This window comes from Desmodus rotundus, chromosome 6 (assembly GCF_022682495.2).
Source record: "Desmodus rotundus isolate HL8 chromosome 6, HLdesRot8A.1, whole genome shotgun sequence".
NCBI classification, from domain to species: Eukaryota; Metazoa; Chordata; class Mammalia; order Chiroptera; family Phyllostomidae; genus Desmodus; species Desmodus rotundus.
Window position 1 is genome coordinate 91,641,808 of NC_071392.1, and position 20,024 is coordinate 91,661,831.

General features: G+C 50.6%; 1 protein-coding gene across 4 annotated transcripts in view; it reads left to right on the forward strand.

The window, feature by feature from the left end:
- The window catches only part of DPP6 (dipeptidyl peptidase like 6), a 508,565-nt gene that overhangs the window by 304,700 nt on the left and 183,841 nt on the right, over window positions 1-20,024 (forward strand). For all 4 annotated transcript variants that reach the window (XM_045198757.3, XM_024564471.4, XM_045198758.3 and 1 more), the window contains exon 2: window positions 11,528-11,642. In XM_045198757.3, coding sequence (XP_045054692.2) covers window positions 11,528-11,642 — 115 coding nt within the window. The remainder of the gene's footprint in view (window positions 1-11,527; window positions 11,643-20,024) is intronic.

Sequence of the window (20,024 nt, forward strand, 5' to 3'; positions counted from 1 at the left end):
TCTGTTTTCCACCGGGGGCTCCTCTTAGACTCCTCCAGCCAAATATTACCTTTGGAGCACTTCGAACACCTTTATGAAAAGATAAGAGCCCCCACTAACGAAGATTAATTAAATGAGCCAGTAACACAGACTCAGAGTGTGTGTCAGGCAGGCTGACATGGTGAATACTGATGAGCATGTGTTGGATGCTTTAAATGTTATTTAACATTTGTTCCTCCTGTCTGCAAGTCACTTGTCCTCCTGAATATGGGCACACAATGATTAGGAAGCTGTTCCACCATCCTGAGAGAGAAGCACCATTGATTTTGTAATTTGCTGCTATCTTCTACTTATCGTAAATGGTCCATGATACATAAAGTAAATTTATGTCAGAGCTTCTCACGGCAAATAAATATTAGAAAGAAAATACATTTAGACCAGAGACTGAAGCGATGTCATGGCCGATCCTGGGGTTGGGTTGGCGTAGTTTATTTTCTCCCGAAAATAGTAGTAGTTGCTGCGTGGGTGTTGTCCTTTTTTAGGGTATTTGATTCCAGCTTGACCTGAAGTCTGACAGCTTTTAAGGTGCAGTGGGGGTAGTAACCAGTCCTGGTCTTTCTCCGGGCATGATGTCAGTAAACGAGTGGAATCATTAATCAGTGCCTGCCTTGCTCCAGAAGTCATCAGGGTGGCGTACAGACTCCTGCAATGCCTTCCCATGCATTTTGGATGAAATACAGATCACACGACATTGCCTGGACAGCTGTCCTGGTTTTCCCTGTGCCTTCCCTGCAACTTCATCATAAGACATAGCCCTGGCATGTCTAAGCCACATGGGCACCAGGCTCTCACCCTCTGTGCTGAGCCCCCTCTGAGCAGAGAACCTGCCCAGCTGTTCACCTGGCTACTTCCTATACATCCTTCAACCACCAAATTGAATTCCACTTCCTCAGAGAGAGCCCTGGCCTGCCTCTGTGGCCCCCCCATGAAAACTGGCACCCCCCAGCATACACTCCCTCCCATCACTTGGCTTGCTGCCCATCCCTCATGCCTCATGGTGTCATCTTTGGCCTGATGTCTCTCTCTGCCGCCCTGGGGGTGAGGGCAGGCGAAGTCTCTCTTTTCGTCACCACTCCTGGCCAGTGACATCACAGGTGGTTATACACAACACATGCCCAACTGCGGCCATTGTGAACTCTGCATGCAAGGATGCAGTTCAACAGATTAATACAGTCTGAAACAGCCCCATAATCTCCACCCAGGGCCTGCACCCCCGAAGCTCTTGCACCTTGCCTCCTCCTTTCCAATGGGGACTCCTCTCTCGACACCAAGTTATGCGACATTCCGCATTTTCTGAAAGTTTCTTTTTTTGCTTGTCTCTATAGACTTAAGTATGAGCCCTGTAGTTGTAGTTTGCCCACTGGTGAGCTTTCTAGCAGAGGAATCCTTCGGCATATATGATTAGGGTCTGACCCACGTCACTCAGCATTAGGTTTGTGCAGCTCACCCGGCTGTGCCTGTTGCAGTGACTGTCATTTTCATTGATGTGTGACATTACGTCGTATGGAATATACCACTCACTATGGTCAGCAAAATAATGACCCCCCCTTCCCTCCCTAAGATGTCCACATCTCAGTCTCAGAACCCGTGAGTGCTAGGTTGCATGGCGAGGCGAACCAGGTTGCAGGTGCCGTGAAGATTGCTTATTCCCGTGGTTATTAATTTCTCTGTCACCCGTGGTTAGTAATTTCTCTGATGCTCTATATCTTTCTGAGACTGAGTGACATGAAAATGCCAGTGTTAGACCCTTCTCGATGACAAGAATAGCTGTTTAAAAAAAAAAGTTGATTTATTCTAAGCCAGCTAGACTTTAAATATACTAGAGCTTTCTTTATTTTTTAAAATCCTCCCCCAAGGATATGTTGATTGATTTGAGAGAGAGAGGGAGCTAGAGAAACATCAATGTGAAGAAGAAGCATTGATCTGTACATGCCCTGACCAGGGATCCAACCTGCAACCCAGGCATGTGCCCCAATGAGGAATCAAACCCTCAGCCCTTTGGTGTATGGGAGGGTGCTCCAACCAAATGAGCTACCTGGCCAGGGCTGTTTATTGATCTTAGGGAGAGAGGAAGGGAGAAGGAGAGGGAGACGGGGGAGAGACGGAGAACATCAATGTGCGAGAAACATGGATCAATTGTCTCCCGTAAGTGGCCTCCTCAAGGATCGAACCTGCAGCCTTTTAGTGTACAGGATGATGTTCCAACCAACTGAGCCACCCAGCCAGGGCAAAAATACCGGAGCTTTCTCCTTGAGTCAGTTGGCACCTACAACAGTGACTCGGGAATAGCCCACAGGACGCCCCTGCACATTCTGCGGTGCCAGCTGTCTCGGTGGTATTTGCTTGAGCTTCAGTTGCCCCTCCTGCCACCGAGCGGACTCTACACCAACGCTCATAGATGATGACAAGTGTGGATTCTTGAGGGTTCATTACGGTAATTGCTAAATTTCGCTCAGTGTTTCTCTGGAAAAAAATAGCTATATCTACAGCGGAAAACCCGGTCTTCCCAAAGAAAATTGTATGTCCAATTAGCAATGCTTGAAGTTGTAAACCGAGCCAGTAGTCCAAATTTTCACCTGCCCTTCACGTGTAGCTACTCCCCATAGGAAGTGCAACAGTGCCCTTCCCCGATGAATGCGGACGCCTCCTCAGGGAGGGAGCCCTGGACGGAAGGCTTCGCCGTCCTTCTTCTCAAGTTTCAGAAACCAACTTGAACTAGTTTGAATACAATGCAAAGTAAAATATCTCATCAAGAAACAGGAGCATCTTCTTAAATCAAAGAGGAAAATGCCTTCAGGCCTCCGGAGGAGAATTAAGTCTCTTCTCGGCCTTTGCTTCTTGTCGCTCTGCTCCCCACCTCCCTCCTTCATTCATCTGGCTCCGTAAACCTGCTCTATTTTCTTCTGAACCCCCGTGTGTGCCGTGGGAAGAGGGCACTCCCTCTGCCACCCTCCCTCTTTCTCCCGTGCTTTGTGACGATGGTGAGGAGTCAACTGGAGTAGTTGAAGTTCCCAGGTTGGTCCCTTTACTCCAGGCTGAGGGGGAGCAGAGAGGGCTGGCAGGATGGAAGTGTGGCCGCCAGCACCCATGGGTGAGGGAGGAGGGCAGAGGGTGCCATGCCAGAGGGTGGGAGCAGGGCGGCACACCCTTTGGAAACGCTGAGTTCAAATTCTTTTCATCTCTGCCATGAAATCGCTGGCGGTTCTTGCCTTTGAGCCTTGTTTGTTAGCCACTGAATCTTTATGGAGAGAGCCTGCAGGGGTTTGTGACACAGACAAGTGACAGGTGGGGCTTGCCAAAGAGCCACCCATGGGCCTCAGTGCCCGTGTGCAAAGACACCCATGGTGTCATGATGGATTTTAACCACGGCTGCCACCAACGGCCACGCGGGAGGTACCTGAGCTCCGTTTTACATTCTGCCACTTGTCTGTGTAGCCTGCCTCCCCTGGAGGGATTTCTCAGGGCGGGATGTGTTGCAAAGTGTCTTCTGACCAGCACCAGGTGCCGGCGTCGCTGCTCTGTGACTTACGGAACCACGGGGTGCCTTTGGCACATTGCATCAACACAGTTCCGCGTCGGACCGAGCTCCGAAGGGAAGAACAGCTTCGGCTTTGAATTAATTTCATAAAAAAGCTATCGGCACTGTCTGTTAAACTGAAGGCCTTCAAGTAACATCAGGGCTTGGTGTACTTGTAGGTAAAACATAATGACGAAGAAATTTAAAAATATATATGTAATTACAGTTGGTAATTTGCACATTCTGTGTTTTTTCTAGAAGGATGGATAAGGCAGGTACTCACTTGGCAAACGGCAAATGCGCCCCGCAGGCGGGGGTGACAGCCGCCCTGGTAACCGGAGGTGGATGTGATTTCAAAGGGCTGTGCCCCTGGCAGGAACAGAAAGCCCTGTCATGTAAGAGTCCACATCAGGAGTCTCAAGGTCATAGCAACGGAGCTTGGATCTGGGTTCCGTCCCTGGGGCACAAATACAGGGGGTGGTGGAGAGCCCCCAGGGAACCGGCGGGTGGACAGCCGTCAGGGACAGGAAGGAGCATCAGGCAGGGAGGGACAACCAAGAGTGTGCCTGTAATAACGGAGGATGTCAGCCCTTCTTCGTCACAAAGAGAGCGATGGTTCCTAATTAATCACCAGGCCACAAAAGCACAGCCTGTCAGCCAAACTTAATTTGTAGTTAGTGACATCAGTGGAGGGTTTCCGAGGGGTCAGTTTCCATCCTCCGCCACCGGTGCCACTGGCCACGCACTCCACGTGGGCTGCCGGCCGAGCCCCACCCTGCAGCGACTTACAGCCACTGATGTGCCGTCCCACTAAATAAGGTCTTGTGGGTTCAGCTCTCATCTATTCCTCACACTCGCCGCCAGCAGAGGCAGCCCAAAGCCCTAAGGAGACCAAACAGCGTCCACAGGGGTGGGGGGAAATTCGGGGAGCAGGGAAATCTCCCAGCTCCTCCTGCACGCTCTGCTGGCCTGGCCAATGAGCACCAGCTCCGCCGGGAGGCCTGGCTAGTTCACATCTATCTTCTGGACATTTATAAACTATCAATTACCTAAACTCGGGTCTAATTATGCCTGAGAAAAGGCCCCTTTCCGTTCGGGGAGCCAGACTTGGTCTCCTGTCTCACCAGCCTTCTGAGAGCTGGCCTGATGGAAGAGACTGACTGGCCGAACGAGGGAAAATTGGGAGAAAAATAATCAAATTCACATCCTCCTTCCTGAGTGAGGGGGCCATCTGGTTGACCCCTCTGCCATTAGCGAAGGGAAATAATATGCAAAATTGCCAGCTGTCCCCATCGTGGCTGGCAAGGCATGGACCTTTGCTGCTGCTGCAGTCCCAGCCCCTCCCGTCACCCCGGTCACGCCTGTTTCTGCGGCTTTCCGGGCTCCGATCTCCCGTGGCAGCTGCCGTAGGGAGAGGCCTTCCTTTACTGCAAAAATCATCTTCTGCTCTCGCATCCAGGAAGCTCACCTTCTACTGCATTCCTTCCATATCTTCAGCTGTGTGGGGCTGTATTTACACGACCTAAGACAAGCCTGCCATATGCCGTGTGCCCAGAACACCCCAGGGGCCTATTTGCTGTGGGAGGAGAGCCCCTCTTCACTGCAGAGTCACCGACCTGTGCCCTGGGCCACCCCACTTTGGGAACCCTGCTAAGATTAAAACTGATTTCCCTGCATTCGAGCTCTGATGCAGCAGTGACAAGTGACAGAAGGCGTGTGATGCCACCGTGTTCTTTACTTTCTTTAAATAGAGCAGGCAATCGAATGTGCTTTGGAGTCCTTCCCGTACTGCACAGCAGATGTTACTGAAACATCAGGTCGTAGTGAGAACAGTAAACAGTGAAGCGATATCTTATGTTGCTACAATTGTTATAAATCTTAATGGTCTCCCAAACCCATCCGCGCTTAGTCCTAGCACCTGAGCAAATGGATGTCTTTTGTCTCCCAGCCTTCTTTCACTGTTTTAAAAAGGGTGTTATTATTTTTTCAAATCCTCACTGAGGGCATGTTTATTGATCTTAGACAGAGAGGAAGGGGTGGGAGGAGAAAAAGAGAGAGAGAGAGATGTTAGTTGCTTTGTGCCCTGACCGGGAATCGGACCTGCAACCTTTTGGTGCCCAGGACAACATCCCAAGCAGCTGAGCCACCTGGCCAGAGCCAGCCTTCTTTGCTTTTTTCCACTTATCTAGCTTTCAGTTTCTTTAATTTCTGAACTCAGCACCTCGGAGTTTTCATTGCAATCTTTGCTCCTGATCGTAGACACAAGGTAGCAGGAGAAATCCTGGGGGACGTTGGAAGCTCGGGCCAAGATGAGATGCACCATTAACCCAGGGGGAGAGGGCATGCGTGGCCCAATGTAAGGGCGTGGGTGGGCACAGACGGCAGGCCACGGATCACGCTGGTGCCCGAACACGGTGCTGTCTTCATTATTTTACTTTGTATTTCTCCTACCCCCCTTGCGCAACCCCACATCCAGTACCAAGCTCTCATCACACATTACTGACATAACAGCCTTCTGCAGAGATGAATTTTATAGTTCAAACATCAACAACCTCAGCAAAGGTTGAGTCTGTTTTTAGTTCATTGTTTGCTTTCTTTTTCGCCCGTGTTAAAAATAAACATGAGCATCCACCGCGTCGCTAGGGGCAAAGCAGTTGCCAACTCTGGATGTCAGCTTGCATTACCTCGTTCAGCACCAACTGCTATCCGCGACCTCATTAATGCAACTGGGCTTGTAATGATGCTTGGCTCTCTGCGCCAATCAAACCGTTGCTTTTCTGCCAGACGGGCCAGCAAATAACAGCTCCTTGCTATGAAGGTGCTCACGGATTCAGTCGTTCAGCAGACAGTCCCCGAGCGCGGCCGTGACCCCAGGTTTGCCCCAGACATTGGGAACAGATGCGTCCGGGCCACTGTCATTAAGTAGCTTGCGGTCTGGTGATGACACAGGTGTTGGATACATACTTTAATGGTGCCATAATGTTGCCAAAAAGCATTTACAAAGTATCACTGTTGTGTCCGATGACAGAATAAAGAACTCTGCCTGTGAAACCAGGGCAGGCTCCCCAAAATGTCCCGCTCAGCAACTAAAGACGGTGGATGCATTTGCCCGATGAAGTGAAGGTGGAGAAGAATATCGGGAAACAGAGGTGGAATACTCAAAGCGGGGAGGGGGGCATGGGAGGGGCTGCAGGAGCAGTGAGCTGTGAGCAGAGGGTGGGCAGGGCTCAAGCGGGGCTCAGAGGCAGACTGGAGGGGCCCAGACTTCTGTGCAGCGATGGGCAAAGTGTTTTGTCCTCGAGGAAAGAAGCCAAGAGCCTCAGAGAGGGCCCTCAATGCAAAAGGGAGACACAAATGCGTCCTGGCACGGGGTGTTTGTTCTTTGTCCCCTCCTCCCTGCACTAGAATAAAAGCCATTTGACTTGTTGGGTTGATAACAGTGTCATTGCCCTTTTTCTACTGTTTTTTACTGCTTTTTTACTTTTTTTTTTATGAAGAGTCTTAGAACAGGGTCTGGCAGAGAAAGCCCTAGATTACTATGGGAAGGAAGGGAGGGAGGGAGGAAGGAAAAAGGAAGGAAGGATAGATGAAGGATGGATGAGCGGACAGATGGATGGGAGATTTGTCCGCCTCCTTGGAACAGAGGGCTCATGTGACCAGACCCTCCCCTTGTATTGGCTCCCTGAGGCGTGCGTGTACCCAGCAGAACGGGGACTATATCACAGCCTCATTTCCTCCATCCTAGACAAAAATCTATAATTCTACTGAGAAATGCCTTACTGAAGCTCAACATTTCAGGGGATAATTTATTAACTTCCTTTGCCCTTCATGGGAAGCAGGGTCATTTTTTGACTCAAATTTTTAATAATTCAACTCCTGCAGGTCAGGAGGAGGAAGTCTGAATGCGTGAAGCCGCATTTGATGTCCAAAGACGCACACACGAGCCTGCAGCCGGTCTCCAGATGCACCTCTGTGCTGCGGTCCCACCTACTGAGAACGGAGTGTGCAGAGAGAGAAAGTTAGAAAAAAATGAAACATCGCGTTTTCTTGGATTAGCAAGATAGTTTGTGATGGTTTCCTTTTTAAATTGTTTTCCTATTATTGTTGTTCCAATGTTGCTTGTGTGGAAGGCAAAAAATTACCTGCACTCTGAACAATGAAATTTGGCCAATGAAAACACAGTCTAATAAAGAAGTTCTGCGTGCCCGTGAGTACGGAGACCCTGCTTTTGAACGTAAGAATTCGTCTGCCTGGACGGCAGTGTGCAGAAATGGCGTACACGAGCCAGAATTGCGCGCTCTGCTCTCCACGTCTGTGTTGGTTACGGCACTGTGCCTCCTCCCGTGCAGTCATCAGGGTTGAATCCACTCTTCCTGCACCTTCTTTTCTTCGTCCAGGGAGCGTGATGGAGCGGTCTCTGTCCCCTTTCCCATTCACGTTTCCACGCACGGTAGCAGCTTCCGTTTCATGGCTCTCGTTCCCATCCTGCATGTGTCCGAGGGTGTAACTGTGTTGCTCATTTTTAAGATGATTCCTTCCCCCCTTCCCCCCTGGACACTGACCCTCCGGGTCTCCGTCAGGCGCTGCTCATCCCACTCACTCCCCGGCGAAGCCGCCCTTCTCCAGCTGGGCAGTACTGTACTAACAGTTAGAAAGAAGGACGTTTTATCGATACACAGTCCTGTCTCTGGTCCTCACTCTACCTTCAGGGGCTGAATAACATACGTCTTCTCTCTCCCACGTGATCTTTCCAATAAATGGAAACTGAGTATTTGGTTTTCGAGACTGAATGCCCCCTTTAACCGTGCTTCATGTGGCGTGTTTTGCAACTGTCTGTATCTTCTGGTCATCCAAGTGGGGTAGAAGTAGGTTTACCGCCGTGTGTGTGTGAAACACGACGTTCATTCTGGTGTGATTACGTATTAATTATTGCGTTGTTTCCCATGTGGACGCCTGCAAACCTGCGCTTGCTCCGCCCTGTATTCGTGGGCTCTCTCCCTTGCTCATCATCTCCGGCCATGTCCTGGCCATCCGTCCTGGGCATGGTGGGCCAGGGAGGGGCACACTGGTGACATCAGAGAGCTGCCTCACTGCGCCTTTGTTCAAGAGCTTTTACAAGTCCATCGGTTACCTCTCCAAGTTCAGGTTCAAGTGCCCTGTGTACAGATGAAACCCAAACACTGATGGACCCACTGGTGTTTGGAGGTGGGGAAAGGTTCATTCAACTGGCCAGGATGAGAAGAGAGGGGAACAAGGTCACTCAAACCCGACTCCCCCAAAAGCGGAAGGAGGGCGTTTTATGCAGTGGAGGAGTATGAGGGGGGAGGTGTCAGGGAATTGAGAGATGGGTCTGATGCTTTGGTCCCCGGGAACATTTTTCCCTGCCAGGCGCCCTGTGGCCCTGCAGCTGCCTCCTCCTGTGTGTGATGGTATAATTTCATCCTCACCAAACTCTATTGTGAGAACAGAGGGGCAGGAGGAAGAACCAGGATTCTGCAAAATATCTCATCGTTGTGCATCAGCGACGTTATCTTCCCGCAAAAAGCCGAAGGTAGACACCTGGCGACCGTAGTTGATGCTGTCATCGCTTTGTGCTTCCCCAGCTAGGTCTTCCTCTCCTCTCCAGCAAAAGGTGCCTTCAAACATTTCTCCTGGAACGTGCCGTCCAGGCCCGCAGAGCACAAAAACACACGTTCTCCACCTTTGACTATAAGCTGCATGACAAAGGCGATGGAAACATTTAAAGTCTATGTGTATGTCCTGGTTAAGAATCCAGTTACTTCTAGCTGCCAAAGAAAACCCCCAGGGGTATTCAGATCTCAAGGGGGTTGGCTACCGTACTCCTAGCTGGTTAAGAAAGTGACAGAAAGCAAAAGTCCTTGGTTGTTTTCCATCCAAACATCGGACAGAGGGGTTTAAAATAAGGTTTAGAATTCCAGATTCTTCTTATTAGAAACAAAATTGAAAATTCATCACTTGTTTGAGCTGATGGGACAGTAACATGAACTGTGTCCTTCCAGACCTGGGAAAAGATTTGGTGTTGAGTGTTGACGTGTTGGGTTTTGGGTGGCGTGGAGTGTTGACGTGTTGGGTTTTGGGTGGCGTTGAGTGTTGACGTGTTCGGTTTTGGGTGGTGTTGAGTGTTGACGTGTTGGGTTTTGGGTGGCGTGGAGTGTGGACGCGTTCGGTTTTGGGTGGCGACCCTGGTGTTCAGTCTGATCAGTGTTCGAGAAGTGTCTGCAGGGGGCCGCCCATGCTACATTGGTTCAGGGATAGACCTGCTTTGAGATTTATGCTATTCACGAATTTGATGAAAAGGGCTTATTTTCTTGGTAATCGAGGGTACAGTGAAAAGCTGCCGAATCAGCAAGATCCTATCATCTCTGGGTATTGGCATTCTCATAGAAAAACCCAATCCAATAGGAAATGAGATTGTCTCGGTATAACATTTTGTCAAGATTTCATGCCTAGGTTTAGTCTTATCTGTTAAAAGATTTTATGTATTTATTTTTAGAGAGAGGGGAAGGGAGGGAGAAAGAGAGGGAGAGAAATATTGATGCAAGAGAGAAATGTCAATTGGTTGCTTCTCACACGCCCCCTACTGGGGAGCTGGCCCACACCCCAGGCACATGCCCTGACTGGAAGTGGAACCGGCGACCTTTCAGTTTGAGGGATGATGCCCACCCACTGAGCCACACCAGCGAGGACTAGCCTTATTTTTAAGTGCTAAAAAGTCACTTTGTAATAGGTAAATTAAATGCTGGATGGCAAGTAAGAGCACTGCTAAGAATTTCTAAACAGCTACAGAATTGTTTCCTGCTCAGACTAACGGCTCTCAGAATCTGTTTAACAACCTAGGTAGCAAGTGTTTGTGGGTTTGAGCTGAATTTTTCTTAATTCTATAACCTAGATAAGCCGGTGTTGAGGGTTTAGAGTCTAATTTTTCTTAATTTGATAACCTGGATGGTCAATCTTTAATATGTAGATCTTAGGTATTAATTATTTGCCATCCCATAGTTGCGTATATCACCTTTATTTTCATTTGTAGCCATTTGATACGGTCTAAGGCCTTGCGGTCTTCGGTAAAGAAGTGTCTATGTACCGCATCACCTGTTTTTGAGGCCGCGTCCATTCTATTTCGTCCTGACTTGGAGTTAACATGCATCAGAGTGCTGGGCCGCAACGGAATATTCTGTGATCTGTGTACAGTGGAGCTAGAAAAACCAATTATAATTATTAATACAGCACTATTCTATTTCTAACTTCCTACGAATTGCCAATATCACTTCCTTCGTGTCTCACAGGACCCCAGTTCGAACTGTAAATTACGTAACCCCAACAATTGGAAAGGAACTAACGTTTTGGTTCAGCAGGCAGCATGCCTGATTAAATGCCTAGATTGATTCCGCCTTTAGCACTGTCTCCAGATGTCACCTCCCACCCCCAGTCCCTGCTCCAATGCAAACAGGGTTCCCCAGCATAGGGGCGGGTGTGTCACCCCATGAAGATGGTCCCGGGGTGCCTGGAGGCCTTGTTTGAGGGGCCGTGGAAGTTAGACAAGGCTCAAGGTAACAGTGTGACTGACGTAAATGAAGACAGAGGAGAGCGGACATAGGGCTGGAAAATGGCGCATACTCGACTTTGACCTCTGGGGGGTCATAGGTGGGCTGTAATGAAGAGAAAACTCTACCATCCTCACCCTGAGCTGTAGGATCGAGTTTATTGGATGGAGAAATATTAAGTTCCCATGAACGTTGGGAACATAATGGTGTATGAGATTCTTTCTTAAGGTCTGACCACGGTGCAGGGAAGACAGGGGGTCGAGAAGAGAGTTCATCGCGGCTTCAAGGGTGAGAACAGGCCTCGTCCCACGGCTCCATGTCTTGGGTCCTGACGTCGATGCAAAGCGTGGATTGGGCGTGTTTTGTTTATTTTGCTCACCCCGTTTCTCCTTTCTGTTGTCGCTTTCAGGAGCTGGTGGGGAGCAACCCCCCCCAGAGGAACTGGAAAGGAATCGCCATCGCGCTGCTGGTCATCCTGGTCATCTGCTCCCTCATCGTGACCTCCGTCATCCTGCTGACCCCAGGTACCTCTGTTCTTCCCGGAGCAGCTCGTCCCTGGAGGGGGAAGAGCGTCACTTCCCCTGCCGGTTCTTTAAGTAACTACGTATCACATAGTTTCCCTTTCCCAGGTTCCAGTTGTCCACGTGGCCCATGGTAAAAGGGTGTTATACTCATATGCGGTCAGCGAGGAAGGCCCACCATATATTCTTTGGGTTTGTTCACATAACGGCTGGCCGGGGGAAATGCTTCAATTAAAATACACAATTACGTACTCACGTTTGATGAGCTTAAAGACGGCAGCCTGATAAAGCTAATTGTTATAGATATCGCACAGCCTTCTGGGTAGTATGTCAAGGACGCAGTAAGAAAATTATTAAAACAACGTACATGAGTGTGGGCTAAGAATTAAGTACATATTAGATACCACTGATGAAATAAAAGAAGTGTAAGAGTCAGAAATCTCTCAGAGAAGGAGAAACACGCAGAAACTGTCAGCACAAAACCTGCAGCAAAAACGTGTGTGTACACAGACGTTGTTCCGAAAGTCAGGGGTACAGAAGCTTCGAGGAGAGACAGGCCCTTCGGCAGGGAGTTCGCAGATCCGTTTGTGGAGGGGCGATAGCGGAGTAAGATGAGGGGGCGGGACAGCCTTCATCTCGAAGGTCAACGTAGGGCGTTACGTTACGCAAACACGGCCAGGTGTGAACAGTGTGTAACAACTTCATCCACCCTTGTTGTCGTCCCTGCTGCCTGGTTGTGTGGGCAAAAACATGTTGCGATCCTCAATAAATAGACGGCACGTGCATTATTTATTGGCCTTTTCCAATGACAAGATGCAATGTAAAAAAACCTTGAATAGGTGTAAAAGATGCGAGTTTTGGTGTATGTTTACACTCTCATCACAAAACTTCAGTGAAAAGACGGTCGTCTTCACCCTGAAGCCCAACCAGATAACGTTATCACAAGAGAGGGACGCTATGGGCCAGTATGTCTCCTGAATTTGGACACAAACATCTCAACCAGATCCTAGGAAGCTGAACCCAGCAACCTGTGAAAGGGACCGGAATGATCCATCCTGGGAAGGAAAAGTTGGTTTCACCTACAAAAAGGCACAGGTGGTGCCCCTGCGTTCCTGGAATAAAGCAGGGAGATGACCATCTCCATGGAGACAGAGGAAGATTTGGCAGAACAAAGAAGCTTGTCCGCGGGTGCCCGCAGCTGCGTTCTTCCTAGGAGCCAGAAGGCGGAAACGACCCAAACGCCCTTCGCCCGGGGAGCGGACGAACAAATGCGGTCCCTCCATCCCCTGGAATATTATCCAGCTGTGAGAAGGGGTGAAATGCTGTATACACCACAACACAGATGGAACTGGAAAGCATTACGCTGCGTGGAAGGTGTTAGACATTTGGACTCTGAAAGAGGCAAATCCATAGGGACAGAAAGCTGATTGGTGGAGCCCAGCCGACAGAGGCTGCAGGTAGGGACAACAAGAAGTGACTGAGAACAGGTGTGAGCTTTCTTTTTTTTTTAGGACATAATACTTTTAGAGAAGTTTTGGGTTCACAGCAACACTGAGAGGACAATGCAGAGATGTCCCCTACATGCCCCGCCCTGCCTCAGAGGCACAGCCTCCCCTGTTACCGGCATTCCCACGAGATGGCACATTTTGTCACACCCCACAAAGCCACACTGACTCGTCAAAAGGAGGCTTCTGTGGGGAGTGACGAAAGTATTCCGGAATCGGATCGTGGAGGAGGGATGCACACGTCTTCCTGAAATGTGAATTTTATCTCAGTGAACTTGTTAGTGTGAACAATGTTGAGAAAGTGGTAAAAAAAAAAAATTAAAGGTGTGATGGTCACTTACAGACGAAGGCGCCCCAGAAACTGACGTTGGAGACGCCTCAGCAGCAAGTCTGACGAGAGCGAGCAGCCTCACCCCGTGCGGGGTTTGTGAGTTTCCCACCAGGGTTGCCTGAGATGTTTGCACTCAGGGTTCTGTGCAGTGTTGAACATGCCTGACTGCTCGGGAAAACATGGACCCACCTGCGGAAAGGTACAGGACCGCGCGGAGAGGAAATGGGGAAGGATGCAGGCAAACCCGGGGAGGGGCAGAGCAGGCTGCCAGGTGTTCGGATGACAGGTAATACAATCACTAATGAATAACAATACAAGAAGAAATTTGGTTTCTGTGTATTCACACAACTACAGACCTCCTTCGGCCCCACCCAGTCCTCGTCCTAGCTCGTGATGAAGCTGCTGAGGATTTGGGTCAGCTGGCAACTCGAGCCACTCCACGTTCCCGTGAGTGTGAAGGCAGCCGGTGTCCCTTGCGCGGATGGAGCGTGCCTCGGTGTCTCTGGTTTCCTTTGAACCGAGCTGTGCTTCTGTAACAAAGTGATTAGTGCAGGTTTGATTCTGTGGTTGCCCCACGCTCACACTGGGACTTGGAAAGGAAGGACGCTTTAGGAAGTGTGGTGTGACCCACCCTCTCGAGTCCCCCGGGAGCATTCACAGCCTCTCGCTGTTGTCATTTTAAGGGATAGATGGCCACAAAGCCTTCCATGGTGTTCCAGAGCAGCAGGGCTGGGTAGGAACCTCTGGCCCGAGGAATGGGGCTGGGAACCACAGGCGGGCCCCTTCCCACCACGTGCCCCATTCCGCGCCACACAGGGAGCTATCCCTCAGTCTTCTCGACAGTCTGGGGACCCATGGAGTCAGCTGCTGTGTCCCAAGGGCAGCCCCTAATCCTGGAGGTGTCTGGCATTCAGTCCGGGTGCCGCAGGAGCGGCCTTCTGCCTGCAGTGAAGACAGAATACAGTCATCGTAAACCGCTCTCTCGGAACGCTGACAGCCCGTTGTCAGGGCGACAGTGAGCCACAGCGGTGGGGCTCCGGGGGACTCCCACAGTTCCAGACAAGGCCGGGAAGAGAGCCGTTTCTTCTGTTCTTCTGTTCAAATTCAAGGTGGCTCCGTCTTGGCACACTAACCCTTTGGTTCTGTCGGGTTTTTGCAGCTTCCACTTCTTCATCCAGGTTGCTCTGCTCTGGGGCTGTGTGTCCCCCCACCTCGGGCCTTCCTCATCCTCTCTCCTTTCTGGATAGAGCAGTGACTTTGGTTCAGGACTCAAAACGCCAGTAGGCAGAGGAGAAAGTCGAATCATCCCCCTGTCCCGAGTGGCAGAACCTCCTCGCGTGGGGCCGTAGTGCCGTCCACTTGATCAAACATTAGCCATCCCTGGAGGGGCTGAGCGGCGTCTGCAGCTCAGTGCCCCTGACGTGTGGGGAAGGAAGAGGCACGGGCTCCCCAGGAGGGCGAGTGCACTTCCAAAGGAGAATTGCACGGAGTGTGGCCATTAATCAGGTTGTGCCTGTAGCTGAACTGTCGACCTGCCGACTGGGAGCGGATGGCAGGGTGGGAGCGGCTTCCAGGGGAGGAGGAGGGCTGGAGTTTAGCCTCGAAGATGGACAGTCCTCGGAGTCACAACACCTGGGCGCCTTTGCACCGCTGCGGGTGCCTTCCCACCGCATCGGGCTCTGCCCACCCGGGCTTGCTCCCGGTTTTGTTACAACGACTCAGAAAGCAAACGGTTGTCCTTTTAAAAACTGGTCCTTTCTCCAGCGCTACCTATTTCCAGTCTTGTGTTCCGGTTTATTGAAATTCAGATTACAGCATTTGCTCTCCCCTGGTCGCCCCCCCCCCCAAAAAAAAATCTGTTCTGAGCGCGCTGGCTTCTGTCTTTTGGTGAAAATGGTTCCGGTTACCTGTGGGTCCCCCTCTCCACGCCTGTACGCAGTGTCGTGGCGGGTTGTGCCGCTGATGGGCCCCGCGGCAATCATTCTGGGCAACAACTGCCTAGCTCCACGGCTCCGTCTAATTATCCCCACTTACGCACGACTGATGTCGTAAAGATCACATTAAAAGTGCTCGAGGCAATCTTTGCTCCAGACGGATGATCCCGACGAGAGCCTGTCCTTTTCAGCTCTGTCATTCATTCCTCCCTTGCCAGTCGGTGCTCTTTCCTAATTTCTCCGTGGAATAATAGAGTCAAAGTTACCTTTTTTATTTCCAGAGACGAAACGCGAGCCTCCGCTAGGTCCCACGCAGCCCCAGCCTGCTGGGGCTGGCTCCCGATGAGGGGCCTGAGGAAAGGACTCTCCTGGGCCTTCTCCCGGGACGCAGTTACTGGGGTGGGAGCTGGGGAATCAGCAGGATGCTGTTTGAGTGAAAACAGCCCTGACATTTGATTTTCATGGAGTTTCACGTTCGAGATGGATAGGGGTGTGTGATGGAAAACATTAGAACACCCTCAGGTGGTATGTCAGTGAAAAGCCTTGGATACTTGAAAGTCATCTGGAAGGCGGATTTGGGGTGAAGGCCAAGGAGAAGTTAGAGACGATGATGACTCACTAATCTTTTGGGGTGGAGCGTCGCGCAGAGATTACTTTCACACCCTTGAAATTGCATCCCCGCGTGATGGAGGTCTAACGGCGCTAGCGCTCGGCTTATCTTTAAAAATAAATAAATAAATTCAGTTGGACTCAATAGGCTTTATTAAGAAGACAAATCCAGCAAATTGGCAGTTACAGCTCATAAATCAGATTCTCCGGCAGAGGAGTTTCTGACCACGCTGGTGAGGCTGAGCTCAGTCAGGTGTTCCAGGCGTACGCTGGCGTCAAAACTCCAGCATGATGGGGTTTGTTGGGGGCAGGGGGAGGAGCTACATTATAATTACACTTGAGAGAATCCCCCCACTTAAGAATCGTTACTGCCAGTTAATAGAGCGTGTTCTGCAATAACCCTTCCACGGATTTTTAAAACGGACTTTATTTCGTAGAGCAATTTTAGGTCCACAGTAAAATGGAAGGTAGATGTTTCCCGTGTCGACTCTGCCCCCGGACACGCCTAGTCTCCCGAGTTCGAGCATCCCGCCCCAGAGCGGTGCACCTGTTACAATGGATGGGCCAAGCCTGCCGCGTCCTTGTCACCCCGAGGCCGCAGTTGGCCTGTGGGGCGGTCGCTCTTAGTGTTGCACCTTCTGTGTGTTTGGCTGGATGCGTGGCAGCATGCTTCCATCGTTGCAGAGCAGCTTCGCTGCCCCAAACGTTGTATCTGTTCGTCCTCCTTCCCCGTAACCCCTGACAAGCCCTGCTCTCGGTACTGTGGCCTTTGCGAGAATGGTGTAGTGCCTGTGGGGGGAGTCCTGCAATAGGCGACCTTCCCAGATGGGCTTCTTCTCTCAGTGACCTGCAGGTCAGGCTCCCCCATGTCTGTCCGAGGCTCGACACCCCGTTTCTGTTTAGCTGAATGATGTTCCATTGTCTGGGTGAACCACAGGTTATTTCTCCATCACCTACTGAAGGGCACCTCGGTTACTTCAAAGTCACAGCAGGCAGGTATGAATCAAACTGATAACCATCTGTGTGCAGGTTTTTGTGGGGACGTAAGTCTTCACCTCCTTTGGGTGGAGACCAAGGAGCACGACTGCTGGGTCCTGTGGGGAGAGTAGGTTTAGTTTTGTAAGAAACTGCAGAAACACTGGCTACACCGTGTGGCATCCCCACCGGCCATGAGTGGGCTTGTCCCACATCCTCATCTACACTTGGTGTTGTCAGGGTCTGGGTTTTTGGCCATTCTAACAGGTGTGTGTTGGTATTTCATTGTTTGAAGCTTATCTTTTTAAAATTCTGGAGCAAATCATTTTTGAAACTTTTATTACTATATATTATGTATAATACAGATGCATATATAATAAATTCATATATAAATCATTGCTGGGTGAATTTTCAAACTGAACCAGCTCCTATAGCCAGCCCCTTACAGAAAACAGAAGGCAGGAGTAACCAATTTGCTAACATAGTAAGATAGTTTTGCATGCTCTTATGCTTTTTACATTTGCAGTACAAATCTAATCATATACTATGCATACTTTTCCACCTGGTTCTTTTGCTCAATATCATGTTTGTGACACTTGTTGCTGTATTTTATTTTATTTTATTCTTGAGAGACAGAGAAACACTGAATTGTTGTTCCGCGTATTTTTGCATTCATTGGTTGATTCTTGGATGTGCCCTGACCGGGGATCAAACCTGCAACCTTGGCATACCCAGATGATGCTCTAACCAACTGAGCTACCTGGCCAGTGCTCGTTGCTGTATTCCAGATTGTACTGATGCCCAAGTTTTAATCTGTGATGGATTACGTCATTGTGAGACCTTACAGAATCCCTGTGAAAATTGCCACGTAGTTTAACAGTGATTTAATAACATTGTAGCATAACAAGTAATGTGCACCTCCTCGTTTGTTGGTCTTGCAGGAAGAGATGGCTTACCCTTTCCTTCCAGGTGTTGTCCCTCTGCGCTCCTTCCTGCATGAAATTCCCCCCTCAGATCCAGCTTCATCCCCTATGACCAACAAGTGTGACCCGCTTGGCTGTCCGAGGAGGCACAGCTGGCCTGACAGGTCTCTGCCTGGGCTCCCCTGCCCCTTGGCACCTGCAGTTGTGCTTCCAGATGCCGTGGCGTCTGCTCGCACTCCCCTGCCCGCTGACTTCTGGGATGACTGGGGTCCCCTCTGGTTACGAGATAGCTCTGTGTTTTTGCAGACTGACGTCATTTGGTGGGTGCTCACGGAGACTGCATGCTGTCGATGGGCAGCAGAGACAATGCTCACTGGGACCGTCCAGAATAAGGGGAGGTGGCTGAGCAGGAGGGGCTCTGGGGGGCGGCTGCAGGGAGGCAGAGTTCGAGGCTTTGAAAACCACGTGCAGTAGAGATGGAAAGATATCCATGAAGACGGTCAGCATGAGCTGTAAGTGAGCCCAGGGCGCTCGCTGGACCACAGGCGCCTGGCGCGGGAGCCTTGCAGGGACACCCGGGTGTCAGGAGTTAAGACTGCAGGTCAGGGGTGGGAGCAGATTGAGAGGGTCTGAACGCCAGCTGCTGGACTTTGTGTCGTCATCTGAAGGCTCGGACTGTCTGTCACAAGTTGTAAGTCATAACTAGCTTCAGAATCTGATGAAACAGTAGGTCATCTCATCATTGAAGGCAAAAGGGGTGTGTGTGCCCTCGTTAAAACTGGGGCGCATGTCATGAAGGTCGTGGCCCTGGCTGACCCGTCCATGAACACGCACCTAAAACCCGGATGTCATTGCGTATCCGTTAGAGGACTTCTGTCCGCAGTTGCGGAGCGCCTAGCCGCCAGCACCCTCACTGTGCATGTTGGTGCCCTTCCACATGACGAGGAGTCGAGGTGTAAGCAGGCCCGGGAGGGTTCGGCGGCTCAGACCTCATCTCCTCTGCCATCATCATCAGCGTTTTGGCCAAGTCTGCGGTGACATCCTACACCCCGTCTCCTACTGACACGGGAAGGAAGGGAACCTCCCAGAACTTTCCTCACGGATCCCGGTCTACCCTGAACACAGCTGCTTTTGTGCTCTAACCAATAATATTGTGGAGCCCCCCTTAGCCGTGGGGGGTGGAGACAGCAAGTGATTCCTCGCAGTCGGCCTGGGCCGAGGCGGACGGGCCCCGACGAGCAAGAACACACAGTGTGTGAGCTACTCCAGCAGCACCGTCTCCTTCCTCGAGCTGGAGCGGAGAGCTCATACCGTCTTCAAACCGAAACCAGGTCTGAGAGGGAGTTCTGACGGAGTCTCCCAACAGAAAGAATTTATTTACGCCGCTGCTCACTTTATCGTTTAGTAGCAAACTTCCAAAGCCCTGAGAAGCGAGTCTTTGCCGTCTCTCTCGACTTTTCATCATTAGTTCTAGAAGGATGGTGCGGTGCATCCTGCTTATTTATGGATTCTCATCCTAAAGAGCCGTTTATCTGAAGAATGAATGGCCTTGGGTGCTTATTATTCATGCTTGCATTAGGCTTTTAGCTGAGGCAAGTGTGCGTACATATTTATCCATAAAAGGGCCCTTTTCAGAGCGCGGCTGCGTTATGCACCCGTGAAAAACAGTGAATCTTACCCCGGCACCACGGTGTTCCTGCAGTCTGTCACCTGGCCTCCACCGGGGCCTCTTGGTAAATTCTAAGTGAACTCATGATACAAGGGGCTGGCTGGCCTAGCAGTTCTTATTTCTGGGGACTCTCTGACCCATCGGGAACCAATGGCATCCATGCAGGAGTCTAGGTCGAGGTACCAGATCAGGGGCAGGAACAGAGAAATCGATGGTATGGTAAAACCGGAGACCTGGAGAGAAATTGTGGGAAATGACCTGGGCAGGTCACGGGGGGTGGTGGGGAGTGGGGAGGGCTGGCACTCCAGGCTGGGATTGGCTGCCTTCTCTTGTAGGTGGGACTCGACCTGCAAGAACAGCAGTGATTAGCTGTGCAGAAACAACATACGAGGGGGGACCCCCCCAAAAATCAGAATTTATTTATAAAAATATTGTGTAC